This window comes from Chanos chanos, chromosome 1 (genome assembly GCF_902362185.1).
Source record: "Chanos chanos chromosome 1, fChaCha1.1, whole genome shotgun sequence".
In the NCBI taxonomy this organism is placed as follows: Eukaryota; Metazoa; Chordata; class Actinopteri; order Gonorynchiformes; family Chanidae; genus Chanos; species Chanos chanos.
In genome coordinates this window covers 23549321-23570058 of record NC_044495.1, presented here as the reverse complement: position 1 = coordinate 23570058, position 20738 = coordinate 23549321, and the positions used below count along the sequence as shown (strand labels likewise).

At 40.5% G+C, this 20738-nt stretch overlaps 2 protein-coding genes across 2 annotated transcripts; one reads left to right on the top strand and one right to left on the bottom strand.

Moving 5' to 3' along the window:
• Positions 1–4431: 4431 nt before the first annotated feature.
• hsp90b1 (heat shock protein 90, beta (grp94), member 1) lies at positions 4432–11126 on the top strand. The gene is made up of 18 exons (XM_030772177.1): positions 4432–4563; positions 5546–5645; positions 6058–6199; positions 6397–6513; positions 6803–7134; positions 7326–7437; positions 7685–7804; positions 8022–8138; positions 8272–8409; positions 8532–8609; positions 8694–8759; positions 8943–9212; positions 9411–9656; positions 9823–9959; positions 10083–10161; positions 10279–10434; positions 10609–10704; positions 10818–11126. Exons 1-18 carry the CDS (start codon positions 4515–4517, stop codon positions 10842–10844), a joined length of 2382 nt encoding a protein of 793 aa, XP_030628037.1. The 5' UTR covers positions 4432–4514; the 3' UTR covers positions 10845–11126.
• A 507-nt stretch (positions 11127–11633) lies between these two features.
• Positions 11634–19562, bottom strand: glt8d2 (glycosyltransferase 8 domain containing 2). The gene is made up of 9 exons (XM_030775358.1): positions 19544–19562; positions 17444–17536; positions 17043–17244; positions 16743–16860; positions 16320–16404; positions 15985–16097; positions 12639–12805; positions 12260–12372; positions 11634–11806 (listed from the first exon to the last, which is right to left on the bottom strand). Exons 1-9 carry the CDS (start codon positions 19560–19562, stop codon positions 11634–11636), a joined length of 1083 nt encoding a protein of 360 aa, XP_030631218.1.
• Between the last annotated feature and the right edge of the window lie 1176 nt (positions 19563–20738).

Sequence of the window (20738 nt, the reverse complement as noted above, 5' to 3'; positions counted from 1 at the left end):
AATCATGAGCTTATTCCAGGTCCTCAGATGACTTGTGAAGAGTTAGTCTTTCCTATGGTCACACTTTTGTGTCATCTCAAAGGAACTTGTTTTGGTCAGGTCTGCTGGAGTCTCATTCATACTGCTGTGTGACTCTTTGTAGATGTGCAGTGGGTGCAGTGAGAGGCGTGGCCTATTGCTTACAGTATAGAGAGAATTTTGAACTCAGACTTACAGAAACATCAAAGGGCACACTGGGGTCTCCAATATAAAAATGCTATCAACACACTAGGCCAGGACACAAAAGTAACATGTCATAAAACATAAACATAAAATTTTCACATGAATTTCATCACAGATGACACTCAGGCGTCTTGTTTTGCAACTCTAGTGAGCAGGTGTTCAGGCCCAGAACGTGGATCCTATGGTAATTAGCTCTCTGGAGGAGACTATGAATCTCTCTTTTTTCTGCCCTACTGGAGCCCTGAAACAAAAAGGGAAGCAAACAATTAAAGCACTAATGTTAATGTAATGTTACACATTAAACCATGGTACGGTGTGTCAGAGCAATTTGTTACAGAGGAGTGTTTTTTTGTTTGTTTGTTTGTTTTTGTTTTGTCTTTTGACCTGAGTAACAGTAAGTTTACATATGACTGGAAAATAAGAGGATGTGTTTTCTGTTCCATCTTCCTGTTCTTTTAACATGTATGACATACTGCTATAAGTCTGTCAAGGTTTTTAAAAAGTCATAAAAATCACACCTGCAAAGCCACTCTTAAACTTAGTGTGAACTTTCAGTATTTATTCTACAAACAAGTTTAATTGGCAGGAAATGTATATACCAATTTCTCATAAGGTATCACACCTCGGACCACAAAAGTCTGAATACAGAATTTAGCTATTGTAACTGAAGACAGGGTATAATTTAAACCTCTAAAAGTAAAGAGAGAATCAGGAGAATGAGACAGAAAATGGGGGAGAATATAATGAAAATACAGTAGCACTGATGTACATCCCAATCCAGAGGTCCACATGTTGCTTCTCCAGCGATCCAGGCACTGGTTGCTCATTGTGTCCTGATGGTCAAAGCAGGAGTTATAGCAGCACCTAGCAGGGTCATACAGACTCAGTCTTTACATTTCACAAAATGTTAAAATTATAAACACACACACACACACACACACACACACACACACACACACTTCATATTAACGCTGTAGTCATTGTTAAAACATCAATCGCCCCCATCTGGCCTTGCAGTGGCAGTGCAGCTGCAGTGGATGGTAACTGGGGAATAACTAGCTGAGTGCCCACATCTGAGTAGATGGGTACAATCAAAGGAAGCTCTCCCCCTCTCCCCTCCCTCCCTCACACACACACATACACTTAAAGACTTGCAGACATACACACTGATCTTCTCACCTTCACGTGCACATACTCACACCAGTACACCCTTTAGGTTTTCTCCTTTGGGGTTAATTCGACCATAGACATTATCTATCCTTATCCTATTTTTTATCTTGTTAAATTCAAGAAATTTTAATTAATAATGTTCCACTAATACCCTTGTGTCCATCTTCCTTTTATATTGCAGTCTGAAACAAGCTGGCCGAAGCAGTCATGCTTACATCATGCTGTTTTTATATTTTTAAACCCACAGACACATTGCCACACCAATGCACTGTAGTTTCTCTGGTGATGAAAATACAGCCCTGCCCTCACCACAGGCGTGGACAGAGATGTGACAGGCAGCACTGATTTCTTTGAAATCTCCTTTGAAAATAAAACAGCTCAAGAGTAGAATCAACAGTATGAACATAGCAACAGAACTGAGAGACAACATGTAAGTTTCTGAAAGCATGCAACAAAATACAAGGAATAATACATGCTACGGAAAAAGCATGATCATAAAGTTTGACCTACAGCAACATTATGCATGATCCCCTGACCCAACACATTACCACTTATCAGGTTATAATATATCATGGCCTTTATCAGTCCAGCTGAGCAAACATGTAGAGCCCAGCCCCATCTGACAATAAGCTTCCATTACACCTGTTTGATGCACTTGGGTGTAGAACTCAGCAAGCAATTGTTGCACTATGATCAGTAACCTTATACTGTCCCTTAAACATAAGCAATCATAAACATAAAACAATAACACTGGTTTACAAATGGCATATTACAACAGCACAACAATATGAAACTGCAAAATTAATACCACAAACAATATTTAACATTGGTAAAATTATTAGATTATGTTGTTAATCTAACCTGTTTAAGAGTTGCCTCAGTAACCTGTACTCTCCTTTCCAGGTACAAACCAAATGAAGCAGTGTCTCATGGGAGAGGAACAATATTATTCCTATAACACCACAGTGGTCAATGATCATTCATGTCCAATTACTACAGCATGCATCCAGGCAGCTTTTGTCTCTGTAGTAAATGTTTTTGTCGCCCTCTATAGGATAATCACTAAAGGATAAAATTGCAGGGCCCAGAGTAAAATTTGTAAAAGGCTGCGCTTTCCACTGTCACCTTGGGCTTGTTGACGGGGGAGTTAGGCACTGATATCTGTAAGGCCGCTTTGAGAAAATTTTTAACTGTAAAAAGTGCTATGCAAAAAAACTTGAACTTGAATTTGGAATGACTGAAACTGAGGGGTTCATCATCTGGAAAAAAAAAAGCTGACAGACATGATTTTCCAAAATCCGTATTACCACACAGCAGAAGAATATATCTGAATCTCTTATTTTGGGGGTGCTAAAAAGGGTTGTATCAGACATGTTGTCTGATATACACAAACAGCAGAACTCCAGAACTTCAAAAGAGAGAAAAAAGAGCAACAAAAATATAGAACACATAAGCTCTATACTTCAGAAAATGTCTAAAAATCACAGATTAATATGGAGTTTATCTGTGCTAGTGAAAATGTTTTTAGTTAACAGTCACATATCACATAACATGAAACATTCAGTTACTTGAAAGAGGTGCCATCGTCCTGGTAATGATTTTCCTTAACGATTTTCACATAAATCAAAAGACACCACAGACAAATTGTAAGTAAGTGATATTGCATGAATACATCGTTTTAGCTTTGAGATATACACTGACCAAGAGGAAAGCTACTCTATTACGTTTTTCCAGTCTGTTTTTACTGGCTCCTTAAAGGGTTTTTGTCTAAAGTGACTGACTGTTCCCTCTTTGAAGACTACATTGTAGTCTGTAGTTGTTGTAACTGAGCAGAAAGTCCTTAGCCATGCTATTTGCTACTTACTTTGGGCACTACTACTACCAAGGTGAATGTGTTTTGTAAGACCGACAACTGAACATCAGCTCAGATTGCATACCTACCCTAGCAGATTTATAGCCCTTAATGCAAAAGCCACTGGCATACCTAGGCTGATGATTATTTATTATCAGTGAACCAGAGCTCGGCAAAACGCATTACATATGGATTGCATGTGACATCATTTTACACATGTCCTAATAGGTTGGAATTTGAGCGCCATCATTTTTATTTCCTTGTACTTTTTGACTTCATAACTGTAGCTCTGATATCACAGCGCAGATATTCAGGGGAAAAAAGGAATCAGTGAAGTGAGGCCTCAACAAGTGTTTGAGACAACACTCCAACCTGACAGGGGGACAGCTGTTTATGATCCTGGTTTTCAGGTTTCAGAGTCTCCTAGTAACTGTTATGCCGAGGGGATAGCATACTCACCTCAAGATCAGTTTAACCTATACAGATACATCTAGACTCTGTCTCTCCAGGAACATAGAGGGAAAGGTGAAGAGGCAAGATATCATGGGAACAACTGTATAGTCCTGTTACACATGAACAACCCAGGGTTTGAGACTTACAATGCCAGTTTTCAATGGCCGTTCCTAATACAAAAAATATAGGACCTTAATGCTTTGGATAATAGTACAGGAAAAATCATAGCAGAGTATCTCATAACAAAACTACCTGTTGTAATGTGCAGTGCTGGCAGCATGCTGACCGGGCTATATGCATCAAAATTGCATGTAGTTTAATTCATTCAAAATGATTCCGTGTACAATATCTGCATTTAAGTTACCTGTTTTTTATTCTGAAATGTACAGTACAACACGCTGTCCCCCTGTGAATTGGGATCACAGCAACAACTGTCTTTTTTTAAAGGAGGCACGGCTACCACGTTGAATTAAACTGCCAAGAACCTTGTGAATCAATATCGTTTCGCAGTTCGTGTATGACAGATCCACCAGCCAATGGAAACTGGCCACGATTTGGACGTGTAAAATTGGACATGTAAAGCTACGATTGGAAGAGTGTGGCTAAGGATGCTCCAGTGATTGGTGCTGTATTGTGCGTGGTGTGTAACCATTGGTCGTCCTTAGTTGACCACCGCCTCCAAAATGAGGATTTAATAAAACCGACTTGTCTCCGGCCTCCACGCAGTTTCTGAATTTACCGGAGTGTCGGGTGTATCTGCAGTTCCTTGGAGCCTTTATTTGAAATTTAGCCTCAGTTAACCGCGTCCCCTGACAAGATGAAGCGATTGTGGGTCATAGGCCTCCTTTGCGCTCTTCTAGCCTTTAGTGAGTATTGGTTTGATTGTCGATAAAAGTGCTATTATTATTACGCTCGCTAACAATGAAAAATGTGATTTTTCACGTTGAACTTGACACAAAGCCCCAGGGCTGGCTAACTCGCTAACTTAAGCTCGCTTTCCATGCCTTTGTCTGTTACATATTTGCGATCTTGGCTATCTGAACAATCATACATTTATGCATAACCGTTAAAAAGGCGTATTACTTCATTTTGCTACACACAATCGAAACGTAAGGATCGGAAGCGGCATTGAATTGCATCTGCTTCTGGAAGTTTCCTTAAAACTAGTGGGCTTGCAAGTTGGCTAGGTGAACTGATAGTTTTGAAAAAAATGGGTTTGGGTCTTCCAGTGCGTTATTTTTTTTAATTACACATTTAAGCTACGTTTTCTTTTAACATTTAATATGTTCTCACATGCTTCACTGCAATTGCCTGGATATTACCTGGAAGACTTTTGAATCCGTTTATTTAAATGTGTAGCCATAAATTGAGACTTAATGAAAGAATAATCACACCTGATACTTTTAGCTTCACAAGTTATGCTGGGGCATTCAGTAAGATCGGAAAGGAGAGCATTCGCTAATATACAATGCGTTTCTACGTTAAGGTTAGCGCGTAAAGAGGGCTCAGGTTTAGTTGCATCCACCTGAATCTGTGTACTAATCCACGTTTATGTGAAGGCCGTGACGAGTATATTAGTATTGCAGCTCATAGGCTGACACACGCACCAAATTATGAGCTTGTACACAGACCCTGTTGTACCAGTCACACGATGACAGTAAAGCACACTGGTGTCCCTCATTAAGTGATGTTACTGAGTAACCCAATAGACTAAATTTGGCCTTGAACGGTATTAAATGCGTTTAGCAGTAAACCTTTCATCCTGAGGACTTGCATAAGACCCAATGCAGTAAAAGTAAAATTAACAGCTTTTTTTAAAAATGTAATCCAATTGTTTGTCTATCACAGCATCTGTCCGAGCAGATGATGTTGATGTTGACGGCACTGTGGAGGAAGACCTGGGTAAAAGCAGAGAAGGATCACGGACAGACGACGAGGTGGTTCAGAGGTCGGTGTTTTGAATAGTGAAATTTGAATTTTTATGTTCTCCTCAACTGAAGGTGGAAGGCAGTAGTGTTCATCCAACCTTTCCACTACTCATTATTACTTTGTTTTTGGGTTTTTTTTGTAAAATATTATGCTAAGACCCTACTCAGGAAGTTCATTTGAGAGAAAACAAGGTTAATTTTAGCTTCTCTCAGTGGATTACAACCAAAATAACTTTGTGCATCAAGTGTTAAAATGTTAAATTGGATACATTAGATTTAGATTAAACACCCAAGCTTAGCATTTTTCCTGAGGGGACTTAATAAACATTCATGTGACTTACATCAAAATACCCAAGGGAAAAGAGTGTTTCGAGGCTCTATCTTGTGAAGCATGCATGCTCAGTCTTGTTTCCTCCTCTGTTTTCACTCCAGGGAGGAAGAGGCCATCCAGCTTGATGGACTAAATGCTGCACAGATAAAGGAGATGCGAGAGAAATCAGAAAAACACGTGTTCCAGGCAGAAGTGAACAGAATGATGAAGTTGATCATCAACTCCCTATACAAGAATAAGGAGGTAAGCTAGCCATCAATGTATGGTGCACTACCCATTTTTTTTTTTTGACATCTCAAGTTTTTTTTGTTTTTGTTTTTGTTTTTTTTTTCTTGTTACATTAGTCTCTCTTTGGTGACGCTGCGTAATAGTGACTGCTTATGCTCAAGGTGACGCTGTTGGTTAACGCACTAATTTTGTGTTTGTGTAATGTCTGACAGATCTTCTTGAGGGAACTGATCTCCAATGCATCTGATGCCCTGGATAAAATCCGATTGCTTTCACTAACTGATGACAATGCACTCGCCGGTAATGAGGAGCTGACGGTGAAAATCAAGGTGTGTGTGTGTGTGCGCGGGTCATTGACCCATCCACCCAGTGTTGCGCTCATACACAAGCAGCGAGGAGCTTTTAATACTGAAACTTTGACTGTGCACCAGATCAACCATGTAGACATTTGCATTGCAAAAGGGAGTTTGACATATGTGGTTTAGGCCTTGCCGTAGCTATAGGAAAGTTTAACTTCGCTAAGACAAGTATACACAAACCCATTTGTTCTGTTGTAAACTAATGAGATCTCTGTGGTGAATTCCTATCATTATATGCTGGTTTCATGTTTGCCCTCAGTCTGACAAAGAGAAGAACATGCTGCACATCACAGACACTGGTATCGGCATGACCAAAGAGGACCTGGTGAAAAACCTGGGCACTATTGCCAAGTCAGGTACCAGTGAGTTCCTCAACAAGATGACTGAGATGCAGACAGAGGGCCAGTCCACTTCTGAGCTGATTGGTCAGTTTGGTGTGGGATTCTACTCCGCTTTCCTTGTGGCTGACAAGGTCATCGTCACATCAAAGCACAACAATGACACTCAGCACATCTGGGAGTCTGATTCCAGTGAGTTCTCTGTAACTGAGGATCCACGTGGAAACACCCTTGGCAGAGGAACAACCATCACGTAAGTACTGGTGTACAGATAAGTTACTCGACAAACTAGCTCATTGCTCTTTTAAATGCCCTGCTTTGTGAATGGACAAGTAGAGAATTGAACATAAACAACCGTATTGAAGTTTAGCTCCTTGAAAACTGAATGACGTAAGTGCTTTTGTTAAAGTGACCCAAGTTTTATTTTTCACTTCCCAAAATTAGTTTGGTGTTGAAAGAAGAAGCATCAGACTACCTTGAGCTAGAGACCATCAAAAACCTGGTCAGGAAATACTCTCAGTTCATCAACTTCCCCATCTATGTGTGGAGCAGCAAGGTATGTCATTCTCTCTCATAGCAGATCACTAAACTGAAAATTCACTTTGTTCTTATGTTTGACACTAACAGTCTGTTTGTCTTATTTAATATCCAGCAAATCTTTGTAGTGTCATGAATCTCTTTGAATGCTACACTTAAAGCAAAGAGTTGCATGTGCATTTATTCCCAGTAACTAGATTGTAATAGTCTGAACATGGACAGTCACTTACAGTATGGTGAACACTTCCTGTCCTAATTCTGCACAGACTGAGACAGTAGAGGAGCCTATTGATGAAGACGAGCCTGAGGCAGAGAAGGACACCACCGAGGATGAAGCTGAAGTGGAGGAGGAGGAGGAAGATAAGGACAAGCCTAAGACCAAGAAGGTAAAAATGCAGAGAACTGCATTGTTAACCGTTGTTAGCAGAGTTGTTAACAGAACAACTTCTGTTAGCAGAACAACTCTGTTCTGAATTGTTAACAGAAAAAATTCTATTGAGGAAAGCAAACTAGCAGGTCAGTCAAGAGGATGTGTCAATGTTTTTTCTTCTCCCCCTAAATGCTGTTTAGATTTCACATGAGTAAACACTGTTCTCTGTGCAGGTGGAGAAGACAGTGTGGGACTGGGAACTGATGAATGACATTAAGCCCATCTGGCAGAGACCAGCTAAGGAGGTGGAGGAGGACGAGTACAAGGCCTTCTACAAGACCTTTTCTCGGGTGAGAGTCAAATCTATATGCAAGCCATGTCCACTAGGACAAATGAAATGCTATTTCATTCCCCTCACTGATTCTGTTTAATGGTGTGGTACCCCTTATTAAATGACTCACTGCAGTATGTCCACTCTTACAGGATTCTGATGAGCCCATGTCTCACATCCATTTCACTGCTGAGGGAGAGGTCACCTTTAAGTCCATCCTCTTTGTCCCCGCTTCTGCACCCAGAGGGCTTTTTGATGAGTATGGATCAAAGAAGAATGACTTCATTAAGGTAACACTGATGTAATTCTTTACACATTCTAATCGGTCTTCAACGTGTATGCAATTTAAGATTGTTATGGTGCTAAATGCACAACTATACCTTGTAGTTTCTCAGACTTTTCTCTCTTGCAGCTGTTTGTGCGAAGAGTCTTCATCACCGATGACTTCCACGATATGATGCCCAAATATCTGAACTTCGTTAAGGGTGTGGTGAGTATTATCTGGTTTACCTTTTGAGTACTTAAACTCAGCTTTAAGTTTTGCTGGCCCCAACTCATCAGTTTTTCGTCTTAGGTGGACTCTGATGACCTTCCTCTAAATGTATCCAGAGAGACTCTGCAGCAACACAAACTGTTGAAGGTGAGCTCTTCCCTCAGTTTAAATTCATTTAAAAATCATCCCTGATTCCCCATTTTGTTACCATACCAGTTAAACATTGCAAACTTAATTTTGTAAACTGAGGAAACTTAATTTTGCTATTCATGCGCCAAATTAGTTAAATTGGCCTTTACTGAAACTCCTATGTCTCGTCTGCTCTGTCAGGTCATTCGTAAGAAGCTGGTGCGGAAGACTCTGGACATGATTAAAAAGATTGCAGAGGAACAGTACAATGATAAGTTCTGGAAGGAGTTTGGTACCAACATCAAGTTGGGAGTGATTGAGGATCACTCCAACAGGACCAGGCTGGCCAAGCTGCTGCGTTTCCAGACCTCCCACAGCGAGTCTAGTCTGTCAAGCCTGGAACAGTATGTGGAGAGAATGAAGGAGAAGCAGGACAAGATTTACTTCATGGCTGGAACTAGCAGAAAAGAGGTGCGTATGCGAAGATTTTCAAAAATCAAATGATAGGACTCGTTATTGAGCATTAGGAAATTTGGGTGCTCATAGCATAAGGAGTTTGGCTTCAAGTGATTTGATCCAAAGAAAAGTTAGAATGGGATTTAATATTGTTTTACATTGAGGTGCACTTCCTTAATTGATCATATTTTCCACTGTTTTCTTCACCTCCAGGCTGAGTCGTCTCCATTTGTGGAGAAACTGCTGAAGAAGGGCTATGAGGTGATCTATCTGACAGAGCCTGTAGATGAGTACTGCATCCAAGCCCTGCCTGAGTTTGACGGCAAGCGCTTCCAGAACGTGGCCAAGGAGGGTGTGAAGTTTGAGGAGAGTGAAAAGGCTAAGGAGAAAAGAGAAGCTCTAGAGAAGGAGTTTGAACCTCTTACCACCTGGTTGAAGGACAGTGCCCTGAAAGACAAGGTATTACATTTAGTCTAATTTGGAATACCAAACTGAATATAATTAATAATGACTATATCAGTGAGGATTTAAATGAGTGGCCTGGCTTGGTAAGTGTGTATGTTGAGACAAAGGTAAAGATAAAAGGACAGAAAAATGTAAATGAATCCATCTTTTGTTTCTGCAGATTGAGAAAGCTGTCCTGTCCCAGAGACTGACAAAGTCCCCTTGTGCTCTTGTAGCCAGTCAGTATGGCTGGTCTGGAAACATGGAAAGGATCATGAAGGCTCAAGCCTACCAGACAGGAAAAGACATCTCCACTAAGTAAGTATTGTGGAACTTTTTTCATGAGGGCAAAGCTAGCCACTTAATTGTGCTAGTTTGTTCTATTTGCTGAAAAAATGTGTTCCCATGGCATGATTCTTTTTTTTTTTTTTTTTTTTCCAGTTATTATGCAAGTCAGAAGAAAACATTAGAAATCAATCCCAAACATCCTCTCATTAAGGAGATGTTGAAGAGAGTCAGTGTAAGTACCACATTCAGCATAAGATGGCACCATACAGTGAATAAGTATCTAGTGATTAAGTTAACCTGTTATATGTGGATACCAGATAAATAACGACCTGCCCTTTTGGAATCACAGGACAATGCTGAGGACCAGACTGCGTCAGACCTGGCCATGGTTCTGTTTGAGACGGCCACTCTACGCTCAGGGTATCAGTTGGCAGACACCAAAGCCTATGGAGATAGGATTGAGCGCATGCTAAGACTCAGCATGAACGTGGACCTTAGCGAAGAGGTGTGTACACCATCTCTTACCACCTCCACCACCAGAACATTCACAGAGACTGTGCAGTCCTATTTTTAAAGTAGAGACACTCGGCCATATTGTCATGTGGCTCATCAATGCAATGGCTGCATGTGCATTAATGAGGTACTTAATGTTGCTTGTGCACTTTCTCATGACCACCAGGTTGAGGAGGAACCAGAGGAGGAGCCAGAAGAACAACCTGAAGAGGAGGCTGAAGATGAAGAGGATGTTCAGGCAGATGAGGACGCAGAAGAAACGGTGAGTGAAGACCAAAACGCAAATCCTACAAAATCCTAAAATACATTTTAAAATTGTGAAGTGAAGGCTGAATTTCAGACTAAAGCGTGGCTTTGTATTCCTTTTCTTTACAGGGTGCCACAGACAAGGACGAATTGTAAAATGTTGTGAGGGGGGGTGGTCAAGGGTTTGCGTTGGGTGCAGAGCTCGGACTGGATCCATTACAGCCCATTTCTGCTGGGGTGGGCTTAGAGGGTGGGGTTGAGGTTGGGGGTTTTTTTAGGCGCTGCTTTGTGTTTGATTTTTTTTTTGTTTTTGTTTTGTTTTTTGTTTTTTTACATTCCTCATGACTGTAAATTTGTTAATATTTAACTGACCCGGTTATGGAGTGCTGACTTCCTGTCACGTGAACCATTAAATGTTTTTCCTTAAAGGGAATTTAAGTGCTTTTTTTGCCTCCTTTGTATGTGGTTATTCTGTTTCAGTAATAATGCACTTTAACACCACACTCTTCCACATTTTGTTTATTGTGAATTAGGAATAGTTTTGATCACACCCACACACACAAACAATACACATGAGTTAATGCTCAGTTCTCCTAATGAACCATGCATCTGTTAGGAGGAAATGATACTTCAAGCTGTAACGTAACAGTTACGGTCAACAACGGCTACTCTGAAGATAAAATTCAAATGACAAACTACCACTGAACTGTTTAAACTCCTAAAGGAGGAAACTGGTAATGTCTTATGCTCTCTCACCTCAAATGTGTTGCTTCATTGTGAAGTAATAGTCAGATATCTGAAAACCTGAGTGAAGTTTCCCCACATGTCTTTGTCTAAGATAGAAAACAACTAAAGTACATTTAATGCACCACTCATTAAACCCTGTACTAAGCACCAGGTGTCCATTTAGCATTAAGCCTGATGGATACTACTGTCATGGTCATGTCAGCCTTCGGGCCGTACCAGTGAAAACCTGCCCGTGGGGTCTGGGATGAACCATTTTTCCCATCGGTCAAGATGCACACAGGGATAGTCCCAGGGCTTAAACCGGCCATTCCAATGCAGCAGGTGTGCCTCCTTCAGGACAGATTCAGCATAGCGGGCATCAGGACTCCATCCTGGGGGTGGAACAAGAAGATAATACAGTTTAAAATGTAATCCTGTGAGAAGCCTCTGATACTACGAGTTATCTCAGTTATGAAGTATTTCAGAGCTGACAAGCTTTCCTTTAAGACTAAATGCATTTTGTGACAAGTACAGAATTTCATGTCAGTTAAGCCAAAATGTCTTCAAAGACAAATATAGTGATTACACAAACACTGAGTTCATTAAGGAAACAAAAAAGACTGACTGTTAAAGAGAGGTTTGGGTAATGACAGTGATCAGACTCAGTGAATGAGAAAACTGAATGAGCTTTTAAAGAGATATTCTGCTAACTTATCACTACATGTGGTGATGCCATAAAAACATGGTAGATGGGAAAAATAATGACTTGAAGAGAGATCTAACTGAGCAATATCTATTTTTTTGTTTGTTTGTAAAGGAAGGAATGTATGAAGATAATGTTTTACCCAGATGTCTGACATTCCACGTGGGGTCAATGGTAGTGTATTTGTCATGGAACACAATCAGCATGGGAGGGGTGGCCACGCCCCCAGCCATAGCACTGCTATACAGATTTTCCCTAATGGAGCAAAGGGAGGTTTCAAATAAGTGTTTGAGAATCAGTTGATTTTTCTAACACCCCTTTCTTAGAAGCGGTTTCAATACACAATGACATAAATGAAATGTTCAGATGAAAAGAAAAATAATTGCACTGACAAGATTCATTGATAAGAAATTGAAACAAAATAATCCAATTATTGAACAGATGTCTTCAAATATAAAAGATTTCCTCACTGAGTTCACACTGCAAGGATTTTTAAGATTATATATTTCTTCTCTGCTCACTTGAAGTTCTCCATCATCCATTTCTCCAGCTGTTTGGTAATTTTCTGTCGTTTCCACTCAGCGATGTCAGCAACGAAGACCCCAGGGTTGAAGGAGCAGTCACTTGGGTTTATTCCAAGGTTTCTCACCTCCTGTTTCCGGTAATCCAGGAAGCCCATATATGTTGTCTGGGAAATAGGCTCAGAGCGAGAAATCTTTTTTTAATTTGTGGAATGTTTAACTCAAACATTCACAATGAATACACAAGATATTAGTGTTTCTCAACCAATCCTCAACACAACTCTGTTTTGTAAATTTATTTTTCAGCTCTGCACTAGCATCCCTGAACCAACAAACAATCTCATTACTTACTTACTGTTGGCATGTAAGGCAGCAACAAAGGGTCACCACTCCTGTTTGTTCTGGGCCAGTGTCTTTATAGTACCCCAGGTGGGGTGCAGGGTCTTCAGCTCTCCCTCCACTGTCCGATAGCAGGCGTTCTTGGGTTGGCCTCTTTTTCATTTTCCGTCTGGTGTTCAGTGAAGGGTAGTTCGGGTGATGCTATCCTGCTCTCTTTGGATAACATGTCCGATCCATTTCCGTCGCCCTCTCATAATGATGGTGGCCATATTGTCCTGTTTTCACCAGCCAAGTAGATGTTGGTTGGAGATGGTATTGGACCAAAATATTCACAGTATTTTCCGTGGGATTTTTGTATGGAAGGTTGACAGTTTGTGGAGATCGCTGTCTGTCATACTCCAACCTTCAGAGCTGTGTAGCAGGATGGACAGGACACAGTTCTGGTACAGAATCAGCTTGGTGTTGCTGCTGTACAGGGCTGACTTCCAGATGTTGTTTAGCTTTTGTAAGGTGTTTCTGGCCTTGCTGAGTCAGCTCGTGATATCACTGCCTGCTCCTCCATCATGTCTGACAATGCTGCCTAGGTAGGTGAACTCTTCAGTTGTGGGTAGGTTTGTTCCGTCCACTTGGATTGGTGAGGGAATTGGGATGTTCAGCATCATGAACTCCGTTTTCTTCTGGTTGATCTTCAGGCCTACTTGCTGTGCAAAGGTGCTGAGATGAAAGGTTTTCCCCTGCATATGCTGGTGTGTGTGCAAGACCAAAGCCATGTCATCAGCGAAGTCCAGATCTTCCAGTGATGAGAAGAGAGTCCATGTGATGCCTCTTAATATGTCTTCAGTGGTTCTTCTCATCACCCAGACTATGACCATGTTGAAAAGTAGTACGGGCAATCTGTTGTGGGGTCCCATATGCACAAAGTATGCACCATAGACTGTCTCTTAGGATGCTATCAAAGGCCTTCTCAAAATCCTCAAGGTTGATATACGGTTGCCTTTGCCACTCTATGCATTGCTCAATGATGTGATGTAGGGTGAATATTTGGTCAGCACATCCTCTACCTTTCCGGAACCCTGCTTCTTTCTTAAGTTGGTTGTCTATCGCATCTGATATTCATCATATGATAATTTTCACAAGGATTTTGCTGAGGATAGACAAATGGGCGATGCCACACCAGTTATTACAATTGCTCAGGACACCCTTCTTTCGGATCTTCACAATTACGCCTTTTATCCAGGCGTCCGGTATCTTCCTTCCCTCCCATATGGCTGTGAAGAGTGCTTGGAGCACTCTTGCTGCCAGCTCTGGGTCTGCCTTCAACAGTTCTGCAGTTAGTCTTTCCTGTCCAGGGGCTTTTCCATTCTTGAGGGATCTGATGGCAGAGATGATTTCTTCTTTCCATGGTGGTTCAATATCAACTTCAAGGTCGGTCTCTGCTTCTCGTATGTCAGCCTCTGCTGTTGGTGGTCTGTCGAGAATTTTGCTGAAGTGTTCTGCCCATTGAGCCTCTATTTCTGCTTCAGATGTAAGAAGTCGTCCCTGTTTGTCTGTGATCCGCACATCGATGGTTCCCCTCTTTTGGCTGCATCTTCTGCCTGTTTCACAAGGTCTTCCATGTAAGCCCTCTTGTCCCCTTTTACCTTCCTCTTCACTTTTCGGTCCATTTCTCTGTACTGCATTTTGTATCTCGCCTGCAGCCTCTCAGACTTGGCCTCCATGAACTTTTCTTCAGGACTCTACTGTTTTCAATGGACTGCCAAGTGTCGGTTGTAATCCATTCCTTCCTCTTCTTATATTTTGTTTTTCCTAGGCATGTTTCGCTACTTTTGGAGTATGCTGTTCTGGTTTGTTCCCACTTGTTGTTGACATCGTCTGGGTCTGGTTGTGTGTGGTCTTCTTTAATGTGTGCCAGAGCTTGGAACCTGTACTTCAGCTGCAAGACAAAAGCACTTTTCACTCTGGGGTCATGTCGTCTCCCCACATCCAATTGCTGGTGCCCTATTGCTGTTCGCCCTGTTCTCCTCAGTTTGAGTTTCAGTACTGCTGTTACCAGGTGGTGGTCACTGCTGACATCAACTCCCCATCTCGTCTCACTCACTGATCATCTCCAGGTGCCATTGATCATCAGGCGGTTGATCTGTTTTCTGTCTCTTCCATTGGGGGAACACCAGATCATCTTGTGGATATCACAGTGTGAGAAGCAAGTTCCTCCAGTGATGAGGTCATAGATGATACAAAGCTCCAGCAGCCTATTTCCGTTGTCACTCATGGTTCCGCAGCCCTCACTCCCCATCGCTCTGTCATAGTTTGTGTTATCTTTCCCCCATTCCCGACTTTTGCGTTTAGATCACCCATTACAATTTTCAAGTCGTGTGGTGGTGTCCCTTCTAGCTCAGCTTGCAGTTGTTCATAGAATGCATCTGTTGTTTCTTCATCACTGTCATTTGTTGGGGTGTACCACTGGATAATGGTGGTGTTGATGTGCCTCCCTCTCATTCTTACCGTCTGCTGTTGACAGGTTTCCATTCCATCAGACATTTCTCAGTTCCTTTCTTCAGGATGATAGTTACCCCTTCATGATGTTGATTGTCATCCCTACCTGAGGAAAGTACTGTCTCCCCTGTATTGGTCTTATGTCTGCCAGATCCTATCCATCTGCTCTCACTGATGGCAAGCACTCTCATTACTATATGCTAATCTCATTACAAAGCTACAAATCAGGTCTGCCAACACAGGGCTGAAAAAAAAAATCCCTCCATTTAAGAACGGTTGAAGACTAGGTTGAGAGACACTCCATGAGATGTACTATAGGACACGCATTATGGGTTTGCTTCTGAAATGGACAGTTCAAGAATCGTTCTAATACAGCTATATTCTCTGTCTCACCAGCAAAGCTCTGTGCACAATTTAATACTTTACTCAAACAAACTAGCGTGATCAGGACTCTCTGCTGAACAGCATGCTACTGTGGTCCCAAACGTCAAAATGTAAAACTGTAAATGCTTACCTGCATGCCAATGCTGCGCACCATGTCGTGGGTGGAGGGCAGGTCACAGTCGGAGGCAAAGGCAGCTGCGTGGCCAGGCTTAAGCTTAATGTTGTACAACTCCTGAATGTCCCCTGAATGTCACATTCAACACATAAACCTTTTTAACAATCAGATCGTCATGGTCAAAATCCTGATGGCGCATATGTTCTATGGAGCACTAAGATTTAAATGGGTTTACAGTTTGCTGAAATTTATATTTTCACATTTGTTATTTTTTCTAATAGAGCATCATTACTGATAGCATCTGTGAGTGAATTTGCCTGAATTAAGAAAAAAAATGCTATTAGTCTCACCTTGCACAATAACATCATCATCTAGGTAAATGATTCTGTTATGATTGATGGCAAGCAGTGGAAGGTAGAACCGCACAAAATTGAGCTGTAACAATACAAAACAGGAAAAAAAGAGATTCTGTCAGAAAAAAGAGGACATTTTGTATTTTTAGTGGTTGGGTTATAAAAGTAGAAAGGCCATATTTTAAATAGATATCATTCTGACTAAAATACATCACTGAAAATACTGGAGTAGATGGTTTACAGGTTTAGTATCAGATTTTGATTTGACATATTGATTCAAGCTAGACCTTCAATTTAAAGTAAAAGCAGAGAACAAGACAATCAAATGAACAAGCAAGAACAATAACTATGGATCGATAATCACAGAACAAATGTGCGTGAGAACACTGTGTCACTATGTCACTTTATAAACACACTCACAGGGTGTAGCAGATCAGGACGGGAGGTGTCTGGTTTCACTTTGCCTTTTAAAACCATAGGGTTGAACTCCAGGATTTTATATTTGATGTTTTTCAGTTTGGTTTTCCCTATGTATTGCCTGTGAAACCAGATGTGTTTAAACCAACATTAAGTAGCTGGCAACTTGGATATTTTAAGCTAAATAACTTAAGGCATGTGCAACATCCAATGCAAATTAGCATAATATACATATAGAAATGTTTGGTGCCAAGTGGCAGTCCATGAAATCAGAAATCTCACAGTTACAGTGTTGTTACAGACCTGATCTGTTTGATGGCATCTCGCAGCGTGACAATGTAGAAGAACACACTTGCACGCGTGTTGCTATGAACACTGTTAATAGTTGCCATGGTGCCCCCAATGCGCTCTTCCGATGCACAGATGACGACAGGGATGGCATCTTCCATTTCAGACTTCTCTTCATGAGCTACCTTAGCACCATGCCCTGGGTCTTTTCTTGTCTCTAAAGGTACCAAATTGATAAAGAGCTGGGTGGTTGCTTCAACAAATACACTTAATATGGAAAGTGAAAGACACGTTTAAGATTAAAGACATAATAGAACAAGGTACATTAAGCATTGAACAGACAAATGATGATGAATTTAACCCTACTAGGAGACATGAACTGTGCAAGCCGTAGGTCTGCTAAAGCGTTACTTTACTTGAAAGTTTGGCCGTGGATTGCGATTTGAACAACTTGCTGTAAAGAAGAGTAAAAACCATCAGGACCAGCACCATCATGAGGACACGATTTACTGTAACACAAAAACAAGAGAAAATGCTCAGCTTTGGAGAATGGATGACATAAATCTCTTCTGCCAAGCTCAAAATGCCTGATTCATTCATTTCATTTTTAAAAACAGCATTTTCAGGGTATTTATTTGCATTTAAACTTGCTTATATTTTATTTTGTCCCTTTCCTTTTTTGCCAACTTTCCTATAAAAATGACTTGATTCCATTCATTGTACAAGCGCTCTTCAAACAGCTGACAGAGTAAAAATTAATGTGTTCAACATTCAGTCACTAGAGGTCACTGCAGGGCACGATACAACATAGGTCTGTCACCCCAGAAGGCAGCACAGAGCACAGATCTCTCTGGACCCTGTTAAAATTATTGTTACATTTGATAAACATGAGCTAAAAAGAGATATATTCTACTTATATAATTCTGCAGGTTATTTTTAATGTATTCTATATTATATCTGTCTATTAAATCATGACAAATTATAGGTGATTATATTACAAGGTATTTTAAAAGTCAAATCTCTCAACATCCTCCTTTTTAAGTTCATCTCAGTCTTCAGGAAAAGAGAAAAAAAAAAGAACTTAAGGGACCAAAGAAAAATTCAAGAGCCTTAGCTGAAGCATTACAGGGCTTAGCTGTATGACAGAACTTGGCAGAACTTGAGACAAAGTGATTTTTTTTCTCTAAAATACCATAAAACTTAGTTCAAAAGTCTAAAACATTTATCCTTGTAAGGGCAGGCTGTACAAAGAACTGAATGGGGTATTGCCGATAACTGCAGTGACAGACAGAACACTGACAGAGCCGACTAAACCTTCACTTTGTTATCATCAAGGGTGAGATTCATTTAGCAGGTTAGCAGTCACTGCATTTACCATCTAAGCATCTTGAGCTCCTTTATAATAAGAAAAGTTGGGGATTGGGTTAATCCAAGCAAAACTGCAAAATATTTCTGTATGTATGTAAAATTAACCCAATAAAGGTCTAATCTTCTACACCCAAAATATTTTACAAAAACAGTTTTTAAAAATCTTGGCTAGCTTTAAAAGTCTTCTGGTAACCTTAAATCCATTCCATGCCCTTATGAAAGCAGCATGTCTTAGGCATCAGAGAGAATCTTTGTTTGACACCTTCACCTTTAGATGGTCTGAGGTGAAGACTTGCTTCTGTTTTACCCATTTGAGCCCATTCTGCCCTCTTCACTCCAGCTGATTTCCCTACTAAAATTAGCACTGTGTCTCACTGATTCCAAAGTCAGTTTAATGATTATTACACATGTAGCTTATCAGGGATATTGTGTGTTTGTTATCACCTATGAATACTGAAAATTCAGATTGAAACATAATATACTCGTGTTCATACTTGACATGACATTCAACTGATTTCTTTAAAGATTCCTTACAGCGCACTGATTGTGATTAACGTTCATACTGCAGGTAGAATGTACTGGATTATATAAAGGAGTTGTATGACAACAAAATGGCTCTCCTGGTTACCTCATCTGTGCTTTAAGAGCCACAGCTGGCAAGATGTTGCCTGAACAATCTTTGTCCCTTCCTTCTTAAAACAAGCACACACACACACACACACACACACGCATGCATGCACGCACGCATGCACACACACACACACACACACACACTTGGATTCATTCCAACTGTGCAGGAGAACACTACAGAGAGAGGCGGGGGTTTTGGTATACAATGTGTGCATTGAGTCAAACTCTTGCTCCTGGCTAAGAGGTAATTACTTCACAACAATACCTAAGTATGTTTTCCTCATTATACATGGTGTATCTTACATTCACATTTTCAATATCTTTTGTGTCCAGTGTTCACACACACATTATCTGAAGTGCTTGGGTTTCCTCTGTCCCTGAAATGTACTTCAACATATGTGTTTACTGAAGTATAGGAATAGTCACTGTCCTCTGAGATTATCTTTAGTGAGCCAAACGAAGGACATAGATAAAACAGTCCTGATGGAATCAGAGTTCATAGGAGACCCTTCACTCACATTTTCTTAGTAGAGCCATAATTCAGTCTGGAGCATCTGTTGAATAGAAAGACAGAGGTACATATGAATTATCAAACTTTACATTGTTCTTCATCTGCTAAACCAACTGTGAAGTACTTGGTAATGAATTACTGATGTGGCTTGAATAGGAAAGTTATCTACTTTCTTTCAACATTTCAGCTTCAAAAGACAAATCAGTTATGCTAGATGAGCTAATCAGTCTCTGGTTCATGTGTAACTGCCAGATGTGGTAATTCAGTTTCCTATTAGTCAATCTATATGTGATGATTATGTCCTAAAAAGTGTAGATGATAAAAGTGGTATAAGCTGAGTTCTGCCCAGACAGACACGTCTATCTGCCATGACTGAGGGTGGTTACTGACTCCACATATGGAACTGGTTTAGAGCAGTCTCAGAATTTTTTTCTTCCTGATGGCAATCTTTGGAGAGACAAGCCCTTCTTTCCAGAAAATTCTCTTTTAAATTTGAATGTCTTTCTTCCTCTTCTGAGAAAAATTCATGTAAGCAGTACTTTTGCAGAGCCAAGTAAATAAATTAGTCAATTCTGGCTTACACAGCCAACTAACAACGGCTACTCAAACGAATGCCGTAATGCCATAGCTCATATCCTGGCTCTGATAAATGTTTAGGACAAAAACCTCAAGCCAAAGCAATGTTTTTCTTAACAACTCACTTCAGAAAGTAAAAAGACAGGTCTAAATATGTGAGAACAGCACACAGGTTTCCAGTGCTTAGAAAGAACACAATGTTTTGATCCATTTACAATTTACATCAGTGTTTTTAAGCCACCAGCTAACTTAATGAGTTTGGTGATACCCGCATCAAATTAAAAACCTGCTCAGATGTTTTCTTTTTCTTTTTTTTTTAGTCTTAATCATTGTGTATCTATGTCTACTGGTCCCTGAATGCAGATATATATGAATTCCATTGATACAGCCTGAACGCTTCTTTTTTCTTTCTTTCTTTTTTTTAAAGAATACAAGCATAGACGTGAGAGGGCTGGTGCATCTGCCAGAGTCATAACAGTTCTCAAAAGAAAAAACTTTCAGACTGCTGATGTATCCAAACTGTCCTTGACCTGCCCAACACCAAGGCATGGCCATGCTTTCTATTAAGAAATGCTTGATACATTTTTGGTTGAAGAGGATTTTTCTTTTTTAGTGTAGAAATCTCC